The following is a 16,823-nucleotide window of genomic DNA, read 5'->3' as shown; positions in this document are numbered from 1 at the left end:
AGAAAGCCCTCCTCTACGCTGAGTTTCCGCTTGCGAGCTTTGAGAGCTTCCGTGTTAAAAAAAAACAAAAAACTCCTTTTTTGAAGTTAGATGAGGACTCCTGGATTAGAGAATGCCAACAGTGTTGATCTGAAGTGCCACATCTAAAACATGTGGCGTACTTAACAACAAAAAGACACAGTTGCATTTAAAACGATGCAGGAGCAGCTTGGAATACTCTGCTGTATCAGAGGCAGATACAGTGAACGCCGACATTTACATTTGATTAGAGAGCATGCATTGTTAAAATGTAGACATCACGATTAATTAGATATATGTTAAATATTTGTTTGCAGACTGTGCTGCTGTTGTTGTGATCATGTAATTCATGATCCTTAGACGACAACAGATACTTGGCATGGTCCATGGTGATGCTCTGCCAAGCCTGTGCTGCAGCCACGCTCATATCTTTCTTGTTTTGAAGGCTTTTTGCCCTCAGTGTGGTCAACAGCAAGTGAAACACATGCTCAGTTGGATTGAGGTCAGCTGACTGACTTCGCTATTCTGGAGCAATGCACACATAATCAAAATACTGAAAGTCAGCATTTTGAATCCACAGTTTGTTTTTCATACCAAATGCAGTTTACTGCCTGTACTGTATATGGAGTCAATTGTAAAAGCGTATTTTTGCAGTATACGGGAGAGGAGTCTAAAGGAATTTCCGTTATACTTTATATGCTGTAAAAGTAACACCTGGAAATAGTTTGATGTGAAGAGAGCACCTTTATGGCACAGATGGAGAGTTTTGACACTGTCAGTAATCTATTATTTCCAAAACCTGAAAAGTAGTCGCACCTTATTTTGCCTTGTGAAGTAAAATGGTCACTAATGTTAAACTTTATTTTGTTCATCAGTGATTAAAGGGTGAAATAATTTACTCAACATTTTCTATTTTGCAAAAATATAATCTTGAGAAGGCTAGATTTGTCAGAAGGGACAATAAGGAGAATGTAAGAAACTATAAACAAATGGGCAGTCAAAGGAAGTGATAACTTTTTTGTAACTTTTCTTAACGATATATTTCGGTGTTTCTTTTCTGTTTATTTACAATCCTCTGAAAATTTTGCAACATCAAGTATAGAAGAGAAGAAGAATTAAATGTGCTTTTTTTGCTTAAGACTCCGAGATTTATAACAGTAATATGTTTTAAAAACAGCCACAATAACATGATGGTGCTGCAGTGCATAGTTTAGGTACTAAAGAGTTGAGCTATCCTGCCTGTAAAGAATTTATAAGTAAAACACAGCTGTGATTTAATGCTCTAACTTATGCATAGAGGTTTCAACTGCAAAGTATTTTGGAGAGGAAACCAATTTCCAAAGCCACTGGATTGCACATAAACTAGTAAAAAGCAAACAAACTGAAAATAAAAGTAAAAAAATACTACAACCACTGACGAAAATTTTTGCAACTCTCTTAAAATAGTTTTTTTGTTTAAATGTTTTAAAAGAGTAAGAATGCCTTTCACAGACATATCTGTTTGCAGATGTTGAATCTGGAATTTTCACACTAATGTGAATAATTGTGAAATGAAAGCATGGTGGTTTTCCAACCACCTCTTTAACTTTTATTCAACCAGTTGCCTTCAGAGGTCAACTAATTAATTAATTAATTAACTAATTAATTAAGCACAACCGACAGATCAGAGATACAGTTGTAGAGAAGTTTAGGTCATGGTTAGGCTATAAAAACATTATGCCAATCTCTGAACACCTCACAGAGCACTGTTCATCATCATGACAAGGGGACGGTTTTCTTCAGGAAAGACCAGGAATCTGTTCAGAGTTGATGGATGTAGCTAAATGCGACCCTAGAAGAAAATCTGTTAGTTGCTCCAGAATTTTTAAGACGGGGATCGAGGCTTAACTTTTAGCAAGACAACAACCCTAAACATACAGCCAGAGCTGCAGTGGAGTGGAATAAATAAAAGCATGCAGGCACAATTAGATTATTATTGAAAAGCTGGTAACTCCATCACCAAACAAATCACGTTATGTAGATTAATTACACACAAAGACTGATGTTTTGTAGCCTTTATTTCTGTTAATTGTGATGATTTTCCTGTTTACAGAGAATGAAAATCTGACATTGATCAATAAAAAAACATTTTTAATACACAAATGTGGGCTTAATGAAAAAGGTTGTTCAATACCTGCTACCTACCTTTTAAAATAGGCCAGCCAAAGTACAGACCGAAATCCAACTGAGAATCTTGGCAACTGGAAAACTGCTGTCACAGACACCCACCATCTAATCTGACTGAGCTTTAGCTAAATTACAAAGACGAATGGGCATAATCTTGAGTCTCTACATATGCAAGAGACATACCTCAAAACACTTACTGCTATATCTGCAGCTACAGGCAATCCTACAAACTATTCACTCTGGAGGTTTCTGAATAGATATGCACATCTTTTTCATTTATTTAAAAAAAAAAAGATTGAAACCATCTGTAATTTTTCCACCTATTTCACAAGCATGCACTACTTCACGTGAATCTAAAACATAAAAATCCATTAAAATGTGACACAACATGAAAAATGTTTAATAGCTATTAATATTTTACATACTGAATATGTTGCCAGACACTGTATTGCCTTTGTGTCCTTAGGGTGATACGGCGAACTATTAATTTCTCTACAGAAAGAGGTTACCATAAGTGAAAAAAAAAATAAAAATCTAGGTTTGTCACAAGTTTATCAAATTTCAGATAGTATTAATGTACAATGTAAAGCTGAAATTCCATCGTTTTAATCTAAGTGTGTTCTCGCTTTGCTTATTTTATCCCATTTTAAGCTCCTGTAAGTCACAGGACACATTAAGGCAGTTACAGTTTTCTATCTTTCCTTCACCTTGTGTCATTCAGTGACAGCGTGTTCTCCAGTTTTGACGATAAAACCACTGTGCCGGTACCTCAGAGCAGATGCTGGATGTGATTCTTAATTGGGCTAAGCCAATGATTACGTGTGCAGCTCATAAAAAACTGAGTCTACATGTAGTATTACAGGAACAGGCGGATGTAGCAGATTTTACAAATCTACTTCGGCACTCCTTTGGGTATAGTGATGTTCTACCTTACACGTTACACCCAGAGGCTGCATGCCAGCTCCGTCTCTATGGATCAGCTGGGTTGAATTTTCCATATGGATGTTCAGGGGCAGTGACACTGTACTATATTTGTGTGGTAGGCAGCAGGGAAGTCACAGAGACTCTATCTCTATGATTACATTTTGAAAACTTTTTCTTTCTTTTCCTGAACTCAACCATTGATATCTACCACTGACATCCAGTCTGTTTCCTTTCACTCACTTTATTTCTCATTTTCTCCCATTTTACACTCCTATAATCACAAAAAACCCCATTTCAATTCAAAGTGTTTGCTTGTTTTCTTGTAGAAATTATTTTTAAGCTTTATTGCATTACAGATGGAGTCATTTGCATTAGAGTGTGCAAATGTATTTATATTCGGTTTGGCATGCAGACATTACAGCTGAAAAATAGATTCATTTTCACATGGATTAAATAGTTTAACATAAAAATGCATTGTTACACTGTTCTTAATCATTATAAATCTTGTTGTGCTCCTATAAAAATGAGAAGTTGGCAGCCAGATGAATAGTATAAATTCATCTGACAGGTATAAAGTTAAGCTCAACCTGTATTTGTTCTTTTTTGATGCTAAAATACTTTCTCAGTGAAACAGTCTGATGTGATCATCTGCTCAGACTTTACTGCTTTACTTTTTCAAGATAGCATTTGAATTTATTTAACAGTGATCATAAATTTACCTACAGCATTGATGTTTCATTTCACTAAGTAGCAAGTTGAATTAAGTGATCCTCGCAAAAGTATCCATATCCTTTGATATTCTATTAATCACAGAAGCGAAGAGGTAGAGACCCACAGTTTAGGAGGAAATTAACACGACTGCTACTGCAGTAGTTGTGTGTTCAACAAATCTGGACTTGATGGAAGAATAATAAGAGGAAAGCCATAAAAAATCTCTTTCTTTTACAAACCAAACAACAAACATGTCAGACGAACATAAAATTAAGCCTTTTGGCTTGCATGAAAAATGCAATGTGTGGAAGAAAACTAATATTTTCACATCACCCTGACCACACCTGTCCATGGATAAAACAAGGTGGGATCAGAATCGAGCTGTGAAGATGCTTCTCTGCAGTAGGAACAGGGGGAAATAAATAGATTTAGGGGAATCCTAGACAAAAATCTGTCGTTGGTCTGCAGAAAAATAGAGTGCTATGTGCTGAGTTGTTCTGAGTTTTTGAGGTTTTATTATTCTGTCTCTTTCTTTAAATCTCTCAGTCTTGTTTCTGTTTTACTTTAGTTCAGTCCTTCTTGGTGTTTCTAGTTATGTTTATTTCTTTTCTCTAGTTATTTCTTGTTATTCTAGTTTAATTGTTTCTTTGGTCTAGTTATACTTTAGTGTTATATTCATTTCCTAGTCACTCTCCCTCGCCCACTGTGCCATTTTTTTCTCTCTCTCTCGTCACACCTGCGACCCTTTAGCTCATCCGCCCAGGTCTTTTGTTCCAGTTCAGCCTCACGGTATTTAAACCCTCCTCCTGCTCATACTGCTGGCTAGTTCCTCCTCTCTAATCCTGTTATACGTTATTTTCTCTGTTTCTTCCCTGCTGGTTTTTTCCTTGGATTTATGGCTTTTGTTCTGCTCTGGCTCCCTGATTTTTGTAAGTTTTTTTTTTTTTTCATTTTTTAAACATCCTTCATCTTCAAGCTATCTCTACCTCCCTGCATTTGGGTCCAAATACACAACCTCCAACATGCCATAGAGCTACAGCTACTGTGATTATAAGAAACTTATGATTATACATTATAGTTTAATCAACAATCTTTATTATGTTAAATAGATGCACCTCCTTGGATGTGTTTAAGGCATCAACTTGCATGTACTGCTTTGTAACAAAATGCAAACATTTAAAATCTCTCAGGGAAGTTTTGATCCTTAGTTTCAATTTCCAGATGTTTGTACAGTTCAGTTATTTGGAAGTGACTGTTAAGAAAGGAGACATGTTCTCTATGGCAAAGATAAATATGTTTTGGGTCAAATGTGCGCATAAGCTCAAAACTAAAGCAAGCTAGTAAGACTGTCATTATTGTGAAACAAGTTTGGAGCTTAAATACTGCTACAGCTACAAATCTATGGAAAGTTTTGAGAATTGCTGGTCATTGATACTTTACATTCAGTCTGATTGAGCTAGAACTATTGTTGCAAATGTTGACTATACAAAGTATTGACTTATTTAGATGCAGAACACTCTTTGCAGGTATTAGTTGGTAAAAAGAAATATTGAAAAACCATGCATCCTGTATCTTTCCACTTCATAATTATGCAGTAAAGAGGACTGATATTGCACCTCAATAAAGTATTAAAATATACAACATACAAAAAAAATCAAGGGTACAAATACTTTTGCAAACTACAACATATTATCTGGAAACCATAACATTTAAAAAGACATTTTTAGTTGTTTTTTCTTTAAACCATTCATTCTCAATAAGTTTGAATTTACGCTGCAAAGGTGCTTGTTTCTCAAAAGTACAGTTTGAAAATAATCTTTTAGCAGGTCCTTCTTTATTTATTAAAAATGTTTTGTTTTCAATAAATAAAAAATGTTATGTTCCATCTGTGCCAAAAAATGTTATGTTTTCATTACCAATAAGTAGAAAATTATAATTTTTAACAGGTTTGAAAACATCAGTTTGTGGACTTGATCTCTATAATAGTGAATAGTTACTGAAATAAACTCTTATAATTTTCAAATTTATTCAATATTACTATACGATATTTTGCATATTTTACAAAAAGAGAGCAATAATAAGAAATATACCCTTGATTTCTTCACGTCAAAGGTTTGTCTGTAAATCTTAGTTTGATCATTCTTGTAAATTGTAGCTTGAAATGCATACATTATGATTTAAGCAATTGCCCTGGTAATTGCATTTATTTCCTTGAATAATGCCCCACATTCTTTCGGGCAGCACACAGCCTCCAATACTAACTCTCCATACACCATAAAATCACTCAAGGGTGTTTATTGTGTCTAAATAATGAATAGACACAGCCTTTCCAAGTTGACAGTGAAAAATTCCTGGTAAACTCCCCTGACAGATTGCATTACACAGTAAAATAATTTAGCCGACCACAAACTAAAATGTATGCATTATGCTGTTCTTAAATTAATTTTCTAATTCAGCTGGGGATGGTTATTTTATAGTCAGCGTTTTAAAGCCGAGAGACTGATAGACTGATAAAGAGGGGAAACAAGTGAGTCAATAAGATATGAAGCCCATGCTTAATATTCTTTTCTGTTTCGCTCTCGTTGTAGATGAGCATGGACATTTGAAAATATACCTGCCCAAGAAGCTGCTTGAATGTCTACCAAAATGCACGTCGCTGCCGAAGGAGAGGCACCGGTGGAACACTAATGAGGTAAGGACGCCGCCGCTTATCAGTCCTGCTTCCACTAAATCCATCTCTGCGCAGAGATATCCTTCCAGCAGACACGCTGCTCTCAGAGGCCGTTTTTAAACAGATTTGTAAGTCATGTGAACTCTCTTCAGAACAAAGTCGCTCTATCTATTGTAGTGGCCTTAAACAGTGGAGACATGCTGCTCACATCAGCTTCATGTCAAAGCATGAGATGAGTGAGTTTGTGATTTTATTAAACTTTTGTTTCCGTTTATGGGTAGCTGTTTTTAGTATTTTAATTTTAAAGTTGACTTCATATCATTTACTGCTATTAAAATTGATCTTAAGAAACCAATTAATTACTTTGACAAACATCTCCAGTGATATGTTGTTAAATCACAACTTTAAAAAAAATCCATTGCAAGAGTGTAATTGGTTTTATTTGTAAATGTGAGGTAGAATGTAACAAAATAAAAAAAAAAAAAAAAAATCACTAAACATTTCCTCTATACTTTGCTTAGGTCCACATATTTGTCAGACACTTATACTTTGATTTTTTAATTCAGGATCTTTTTCTTTAAGGAAGCACCATTTGGTATAACATATTGATTAAAATGCTTGTCAGGTGAAAGTTTGTGTTAACCCTTTGTGTTAATTTATAATAATAATGATAATAATCAATTTAATTTGTACTGCATTTTTCATTAGCAAAAATCTCAAAGTGCTACACAGTGCAACTAAAATCATAGATAAAATCAACATCATAAAAATCATGTGGACGCAGAATAGGCTTGCTTAAATAGAAAAGTCTTTAAGCATTTAATTTAACTTAAGACAATTCAAACTAATTTTATTTAACATGAAGAGAATAACAAAAAAACAATACAGCATTTTGAGAAATCCACAAACATTGCATGATTAATTACGATTCAGACAATTTAACAATCATTTACAATCTATGAACACGTCCACTACCATCATGCACTTTTATGGTTTTTGAAGCAAGTTTAGGCACAAATGCTTTTATTCATATATGAGGGTAGTCTTCAAATACCTTTTTCTTTTTAAATTCAGAAAGTGTAAGTTTAAGAAAGTGGAGAATATTTGTTGTAATCTACAGACAAAAAACTTGAATCGGCAGAGCTGAGCTAAAAGTCAGTCGGCTGAATCTCTAGAGAAAACTGACATATAGTAACTCTAAAATCTACATACCCCTTTTAGATTGTCATATTTGTCATTTAAAAAGTGAGATAATTTCAAAACTTTTGGTGCGACTTTGTGAATTAAACTGGCAATCTAAGCTGTTGTTAATAAAAATTGTGTCCAGAACTAAATCTGCAGGATCAACTGAAGGAGGGTTTTGGACAAAAAATATCCTCACAATCTGAGAGACTTTCAAGTCAAAATATGGCATGCTGATTTTACTCCTAACAAGTAAAGACTGAATGATGAAATTGAATCAAAAGGTACTTTAACAGAGTATTAGTTCAAATGTGTGCACTTTTATGCAACCTCTTTTTCATTCTAACAGATTTGTTCGTTTTTCAGTTAAAAGATAAATGTCACTTGTGCAAAAAGGTTTTGAAAAGATTTAGCTTAGCCTCGTTTTTCCGCTACATCACAAGAAACTGCAATTTTAACAGTGCTGTGTATCCTCGGCATACAAAGTAAAATATGTTAAGATATAGGGAATAGTTTCTAACAGTTTTTATGATGAATTATTCACTTGGAGTCTAGAAGAAAGTAGGCATAAGTCTTAAACATGTTATACTGTAATTCCCAAACAGGGACTTGTGTTGCTTCATTTGCCTCAGAACTCATTTGTCAGCCTGCTCTCCTTCTCAGGGGATAGTTTGATGAATTTATTGCTTTCATTTTCACTATTGATGGATGAAAATCTTTTTCTTCTTTTCAGAGAAAAACTGGTAGTAATTAGACCTAAATGCACTCGATGACAAATCTTAAGGCCGACGCGCAAAAATCAACCATCCGTGCTTTGGGGATTAACAAATTGCAGCCATATAAATACAGTCATCTGCGGTGATGAAAGTTAATTGACTGAAAAACAACCAGATAATAAGGCACCAGATAGGGCTATGTTGTGAAACAGGATATTCAAAAAGATGGTCTGTCAGTTACAGTGAGTAAGTATTTGTTTCTCATTGATTTTCTGTTGTCCTCATATTTACAAAATAATTTAAAACATGAACTTTTCTGTTGTAAAGAAAACAAAATTACAGTCCTCATTACCACAGAAGGGAGTTTGCCTAGCTCCGTATAATTTACATCACTCGCGGTCTCCATCCTCTGTAAGTTTCCATCTGTCATGTCTGGGCTCACACTAGACCTGCCCTAGTTATGAAGAAAATGTAAAACGCTTGTGTGTTTCTAATTGGCTGATGTTGTAACTTGTTTGCCCTGTTTGACCTGCATTGTGCTGCCAGCAGTCTAAATTAATTAACATGGTTTTGAAATTGATCTCAAAATGTAAGTCTAAGCATTTGCTGGGGAAGGCTGTCGGCCACAGTTGTTAGCACGTGCTGTCGTCTGTTACCAAATAAAATCATCTCTCTGTTTTGGTCGCTGGGCTGCAGATTGGACGTTTGGCCTGCTGACGAGGGAACGCAGTAAAAATGACCGAAATAGGCGGCTTTCTTGGTGTCACGTTATGCATGCCAATAATGTTTGCCAAGGCCGAGGAGAGCGAGGTAACCTTTCCTAAAACCAAGGACATTTCTTTTTTGTGCAGACCATGCAGATCCGAGTGTTTGTGCCTCGGTGGTGGCAGACAGGCAGGAGGGGAGGGATCAGAGAGGCTCTTGTCGGTGCAATTGTGTGACTCTTACTGAAAGTGACACCTCATCAATTTTGTGCATATTTCTGGCACTAGCTCAGCAGGCTTAATGCACTAATTTCCCCCTTTTGATATTTGAGAAACCTGAGTCGAGGGCATTATTGTATGTTATATATCGTAATTATTTCTCTTTTGTCTTGCTACTATGTGCTTTTACAACATTTTTTTACTGGAACAGTCATTATTAAGTGTGTCGGAAGCCCACAGGTTAAATAACAGTGTGAAATATTTAAGTCTGCTTTGATGTACCAATTAATCCATTGATTGAGGTTAAGTGGGAGCTATCTTGATGATTGATTCATTTGTGTAAGCTTTCTTTATCTGTTTAGTCTATGTTTGCAAAGATTAAGTTGAGTTTAATTCAGTTTATGTAGGTCCAATTTGCTGTCATCTCAGACTTTGCAAGACAATTTCTACTAAAATCGAGAAATGCACGATCAGCTCAAACGAACATAAATCAATCACATAGATTCAAATGTAATTAAATTTGATCCTGGTTATTATACAACAAAGTCAAGGTCAGTCTAAAATCCCATCCTCTGAAAATTATCTTTCTAAAGTAACCCAACTGGTTCAGTTGTTGATTTTTGTCCAATGAGCATCACAAAGAAATCTGAAGAGAAAAGCTACAATAACTTGGTTAAATTAATGTGCACACTAGTATTCAGCACCACCTGACCTTATATCAAGTTAAGACCATGAGCAAGACTGAGACAAAAACAAAACTTTGAGGGAGGTGAGACGAAAGAGATACCGTTTCAAAGAGCATATCATCGTAATAATAGTTGTTGCTGCAAACATTTAAGTAAAATCTGCGTGCAGGCAGAGTGAGCGACTTTCAGAGGTTTGTCTGGCTGTGTTTCACAAACAAAAAATGAGACATATTTGGGCTCAAAAATGTTTCTTCTCTTGTTTTCTCATTGCTCTGCTCTGCTCTTCTCACACAGAGACAGGAGGTAAAGTTGAAATTAAGAAAAAAAAAAACTTCCAAGACTCTATTTGTGAGTGAGGTAAGGGATGTTGCAGTTGCGGTTCTTGAGAATAAAAATCCCAAGTCCGACATGTCCGAGACATAACCGAGACTTTTTAAATCTGCAAATGAGTGCACACCTTTGTGTACTAAACCCATGGTAGACCTTGGGTTTAGTTCTACCATGAATTTTGTTGAATGTGATTTACCTGAAATAAGGTTTAACTATCCCAGTTGGACTTTTCAGACTTTGACACCTTTGTGTAATTTAGTTAAATCCTCAGTTCAGAAAACAGCCAGAAGAGGAGAATATAAAATGTTCACAGAAAATATTTCTAAATGATAGCACAGTTGGAATGATCAGAATCTGGAGAAAATAAAAGGAAACTGGTGTAAAAAAAATATTGAAATTACATGAAACTGGACTGAGAGGACAGAAATGCTAAAAGAACTACACCAATTTCCAAAAAGGACTCATTGTGTTCTGCATGTGGCAACAGTCCCCTGTGTTCTTTTTATGTTTTGGCCAAGGAGTGAGTTTCTGAGAAGCATTTTCTTCCAAAGAAAACATCCAGTCCTGGCTTCAGTCTTACAGATCATGTGCAAGGATTTGTTAGTGTGTGGGGAGGTTCCAAACATCTTTATTTTGCGCCAACGGTATTTTAACCCAAACCTGGATGTTTGTGCTAGAAAGTCGAAGATAAAGATTGATTTTATTTTTTAGCATCACAGTTAGTCCCAGCACACATCCAAATCCACATAAGAATGACCCCCTGAAAGGAAAATTACAGTTCTGGATCAGTCATATTCAGAGTTCAACAGAAAATGACTCGTCTACATGGATGGGTGTTTGGCTAGCCAGTTTGCACTTGCACATCATGAAAATGGCTGTGTAATGCTTACATTTCTAAGGAAAACATGTTTGTTAGATAAAGATAAATTACTCATCCATCATTTAAACTACTGTTTCAGAAACTGTTCACACAAAACAAGCTGTGATTTGTTGCATTTCTGCATTACATGCTGACTAACTACAGTTAGCTAAGATTGAAAAACAAACAATAAGGAACAGAAGTTGAATAAGTTGATAGGTATCGGAGTCAGGAACTCCGATACCTATCAACTAAAAGTAGCTTGGGATTATTAATTTTCAGTGTTGCTGGATTATTTTTAGTTGGAGTTCATTTATAGCACTGGTGAACCTCCAATAAAGAATTCCTGACTTGAGAGAAAAACTGCTTAAAAGTTGTATGAAGGAATATTCATAAAACATTTATTGTCTCTCTGTACCGCTGTCCACTTTTCACTGCAGTCGCTTCATGTTCAATTCTGGAGTAGTTCTGTTTTTTATAACACTTACACAGTACTTTTTGAAGGTGACTGAGTCTGGGGTGTTATTGGTGACCTGAAGTAAAGCTGAAACAGAGCTATTCATTTCCACCCACCTCATGACTCCCCTGCGTGGTTTGATTTGAAGGAGGTGCTCAGGAATACATTTTCAGCATTTACTGGAAAATTAAATAAACCAATCGAATCAAAATTCAGGGGAGAGGTTGAATGGCATCTCGTCAGTGAGTCATGAGAAGCATGCTAGGTAGGGACATGCTGGAAGCCTTCGAATTATCAGAGGGACAGAATTACCTGACAGTCGTTGATAACACAAACAAGCTTCCACTGAAGGAAACAAAACAGAGCTGCTTTGTTTGAAGCATCTTTTTTTTAGTCCCGTTGCAATTATCAGGGACATTTCTGTGATCTCTCATCTGTCGATGTGTGACAAGGCGCTCGCACGGCTTATTGTGAGTAAGTCGCCATAGCAAACAGAAATTCTTTCAGAGAGTCTGTATTTACCTTGTTGGTTGTAACTGCTCTTTCAGCCGTCGATGTCATCATGCCTCTCAGGTGAGACACGTACAAACGAACCTTCACGGCATTCCCCTCAGGTCTGAAGCCAACTGTCTGTTTGGTGCTCCAGCACAACAACCTCTATTTTGCCAGACGCTTGGGCCGAGATTAGAATCTTTTTAAAGGAGGACATCTCACACAGGAAAGGCTTTAGGCCTATATCCCTCTCAGGATCAAACAGAGTCGGCTCGATGTTTGGTCGGGCAGGAATGCAGGACTGGAGTTGCTCTCAAGAATTACAATTTCACCTACAACTGCTTGTAGGATGGCCTTCTTTTATCTACATGGCTCTCTTTGGATTAGCATGGCTCAAACTATTTATAGTGTTTAAAGATGCTGGTCATTTTGTTTTTATGTAGAATAATTATTTTCAGCTTCAGTGCTTTAAAAAGTATTCATACTCCTTGAACTTTAGCTCATTTTGCTGTTTTACTAATTTCAATAGACGTCATCAACCAAAAAAAAAAAAACTGTGCCTTGAAGTGAAGTGGAATGAAACTAATGCATCCAAATAAAAATCTGAAAAAATGTTAAATGCATTTGTGTTCACTGTTACAGGTTTACCTTCCTGCAGGAAAGTTACCTTATACTTTAAAGCAGAGCTACAAATAAATAATTAAGATCAACGCATATGAAATGTTAAAAGGGCTTAGTTCATACCTACATCACACTCAGAATATGCAACAAAACTTGGAAACTGAAGTTTCTAGACAATATCCATTTAAATTAACTGAGCTTGAGCTATATAAAAAAGAATACCCCAAAATTAATTGTAGGTGTAATTGCACTTTTTTCTGTGTAGTTTACGACTCACAGTGACTGAATACAATAAATATAAGACTTTCTAGATTTTTTTTACTACAAATTTTTAAAAACAAATATCTCTTTATATGCATTTCACAATTATGTATAGAATACTGTTGTAAAACGGCAAATTGTAAAAAGTTTAAGGGATATGAATGCTCCTCACAGGCACTTTTAATGGTTTTACTGTCCAGTTTCACTATCCAGCTCTTTTCAGTGCAGAGTTTCAATCACAATATTTATGTTTCGAATGTTGTACGCTGGATGCAATCAATTGGGTTCATGTAAACTTATAAGCTTTTAACAAGAGATTTAAGTGGGGCAAACAGAAAACTCCTCAGTTGTGGAGAAGTGACTGCCTTGCAAAGCACTCCGTTTTAGAAGCAGAGGCAGACTAGTACAGCATGAAGACTTGGTCGAAGGAGGACACTGGGTCTAAGCTGGTGTGACACCCTCAGCCTTTAATAAACGCCACAACGCTCTGAGTACTGTGAGCCTCCTCTCAGCTCAGAGGGAACTGCTTCTGAACTGGTGCTGAACCAAAACAGACAAGAGAGCATCAGCTCAGACCTCCACCGGCCTGCTACACATTTAATGCCCTTGTCGTCAGGAATAATCCTCTGTGCCTCACGTCGATGCCAGCAGCAGCACCGCGTGGTGCCTACATGCAATATGCCACTGCTCAGGACAGAGCAGGAGAGCCAGTAGAAACACTCTGCGGACTCACCGGGCAGCGGGTGGAACAGGCGGGGGTGGCAGTGATCAAAAACCACAACAAATGAAATTAAGGCTGGTATCAGATAGATCCACAGTTATCACCGTAAGAAGGAAGGTGCAATAATGACAAATACAACTGGATGCAGTGCAGTGCAATCATTCACTCCTTATCTCTGACTGAAACATAATTTGTGTTAACCGCCTCCACGCCACTTTGCTATCTTAGGCCCTGCTGTTTTCATTTTACGCATCCATCATTTCTGTGAATACAACCAGTCAGGAGAATATCTTATCATTTTCACTTAAATCCATCTGTTCCTTGGATAAAGAAATATCTTCTTTTAATGATTTTTTTTTTTTTTTTTTACATTTTAATTTTGAATTAAAACGATATGACTACAAAAGCTCTTCATCTCACATATGCGTTATGGATCTCATTCCCAGCTAGCAAAGGGGCAATTCTTATCTGTAGGAAAACTCGACTTAATTAGTATCTCTAGTCTGTTGGAAAATTATACTGCACCAACCCGGTGAGATTTTTTAATTATTTCCTAAAACTACATGCATACTTTGAATTTGTTCATATCTTTGTGGGCAATAACAGCCAAAGAAAAAGATAAGCAAAAACAAAACAAAAACAAACAAACTAAAAACAACAGGCACATTTTGGTTTTCATGTTCCAATCATATTTTACTGTCAGATGTCTCATGCCTTTGCAGTCTTTGCAAATATAAACCCTTTGTGATGCACTCTCTTCCATCTGTGCCATATTTTTAATTGCAGAAGGAAATTAACTGGTACAGTGCCTTGACAAAGTCCACATCCCTTGAATCTCTTCACATTTTGTCAAATTAAATCCTCAGATTTAAATTAATTATATTAGGACTTTCTTTGAGAGAACAACACAAAGTTGCACATAAATGTGAAAGGAAAACAATACATTTTTTACATAAAAACTAAACAAAAATTGAAACGGGCGCGATCTCTGAAATCAACTTACTGGTAAATAGAGTCCATTTATCCATAAATCAGGTGGGGAAACTATTAGTCATACACTCCACAAATTAGATTTTTAAAGACGGTTAAGAAGTCATTGAACCAGTGAAAGAAAGTTCTTTCAACATACCTGAATCAAATCGGTCGCTCATTAGCATGCATCATCAGAGCATGTCATGCTGATGAGGTAGTTGGACCATTTAAATTAGCCGTGTTGGAGCCAAGGCACATGTGAAACTGACAGGACTTTGGCCCTTGAGGACTGGAGCTGGATGTCTACGGTTTAGGGTTAGACCAAACCATAATCACTTGTTATCAAACCCCAATGGATAATCTTTTGCAAGACTTGAAAATGGATGTTCACAGACTCTTTCCATTAAGTTAATCTGTTTTGCAAAAAGCAAAGGGCAGGGATTTTATTGTGAAAGCTTGCAGAGGCATTCCCAAAAACACTTGCAGCTGTTATTCCTGCAAAACAAAACATCTATTTAAGGAAAGGGAAGTGTAACACTTTCAATATTTTTATTCGGAAGACAAATTATCAAAAGCATTATGTAATGTTTTGTATAAAATGTGTATAAAGTTGCTGCAACATGACAAAAATATAAAAAGTCCAACACGTGAATACTAATCTGTCATTGATGAAACTGGTGCTTACAGCTTAAACTCAAATATTACCTTCCTGGCTAATGGGAAATATGTCAGTAGTTTAAATTAAAATGTTGTAGTGATTTCCCTACAAAATAAAACAAAAACCATGCACCCAATTATATTTTGTAACAATTCAATAGATCATTTCTTCAGTTGTTTACATCACTGTATTGGATTCTGGCTCAGTCTTTAACAATGAAACAAACCAGATGTTGTGGTGTATTTTTGGCATTTGGTTTGACAGTTTTAGTGCAGACGCTGGGGCATCCCCTTTAGAATATCCTGACCTCATTAAAACTCTGGATTGATGAAAGCTTTCTTTAATGGATTAGAATGGCTTTGTATTAGAAACACTCAGCTCCCCAAATAGGCTGATATTTGACATTTTATTGCCCATTCTGTTGCATTTTGGTCATTACGCTGCAGAACCTAAACTGACAGTGTTGTTTTCATGGACACTCACCTAATCGAACGCAAGGTCATGCTTGATTAAATGTTTATCTTCATTTGAGCTCCTTGCCATACACGACTTCCTCTGAGGAGAGTAATTAAAATAACTCCCACCATTTGCAAATGTTTACAGAAACATTCATTAACTTCTCTGGGGCAATCAGCAGAAATTAAAGGTCATGTTTGTCCATCCTTCTGTTTATTTGTTAGACGTTGTTTTTATTTTTTATATTTTTTTTTCAAGGTTATATGTTTGTCCATGAACAGGTACTGAAAAGCTGAATTGTGCCAGACTAGATCTGAATCTGCAAATGATATTTTTACGCCAAAGTTCAAGGTTTCTTTTTGTTTTTTATTCCAGATCTTTATTTTCAGCCTGTTGCTAAACCACTCCATTGGGAATTAATTGAGAAATGCCAATATGTATTCCTTCAGCAAAAATAAAGTTATTGCATTTTGCCAACTTTCGAAAAACACCCGTGCTAACTTATATCTGCGTCGACTTATTCTAAACTGAGCATTGAACTGTTTCCAGCCAATTACAGTTTACTAAATGATACATTTCCTGGTTATTTCTTCATTACATTTGGCTACAGGACAGGAAAATAAGGATGTTGTAGAGTTTCTATGGATGACTGACTTCATAGTTGCGTCCTGTGAGCTTGATAGCTTTACTGATTGCTAGTGTTGTAGCGTACTGTGAAGTGTCAATTGCGAGGCTACGGCGTAGCGAGGCAGCTGTAATGGGAACCCACCAGTCAGGTTATTCGGGGGGGTTCTGCATGCTGCAAGGACCTTTTTCTCTTTCCCCTGGATGTGCACATCGAGGCAGGGGTCCTCAGTATCCTCTGAAGACCGGGGTATCCACTCAAAATTGCATGACCTCTATTGTAGCGTATACAGGTCACTCCACCTCCTGTGGGAAGCCTCTAAATTGAACCCAGCTTGTGTCTTCGATTTCTTCCCCATCTCTCACTTCCTCCAG

At 36.4% G+C, this 16,823-nt stretch overlaps 1 protein-coding gene across 6 annotated transcripts in view; it reads left to right on the top strand.

Moving 5' to 3' along the window:
* The window catches only part of camta1a (calmodulin binding transcription activator 1a), a 412,799-nt gene that overhangs the window by 10,938 nt on the left and 385,038 nt on the right, over positions 1 to 16,823 (top strand). For all 6 annotated transcript variants that reach the window (XM_016675717.1, XM_016675713.1, XM_016675714.1 and 3 more), the window contains one exon: positions 6,408 to 6,511. In XM_016675717.1, the coding sequence (XP_016531203.1) occupies positions 6,408 to 6,511 (104 nt within the window). The remainder of the gene's footprint in view (positions 1 to 6,407; positions 6,512 to 16,823) is intronic.

The sequence above is a fragment of the Poecilia formosa genome, unplaced genomic scaffold, assembly GCF_000485575.1.
Source record: "Poecilia formosa unplaced genomic scaffold, Poecilia_formosa-5.1.2 Scaffold120, whole genome shotgun sequence".
NCBI lineage: Eukaryota > Metazoa > Chordata > Actinopteri > Cyprinodontiformes > Poeciliidae > Poecilia > Poecilia formosa.
Note: the sequence above shows the minus strand (reverse complement) of the source record. Positions and strands in the feature narration are given on the sequence as shown.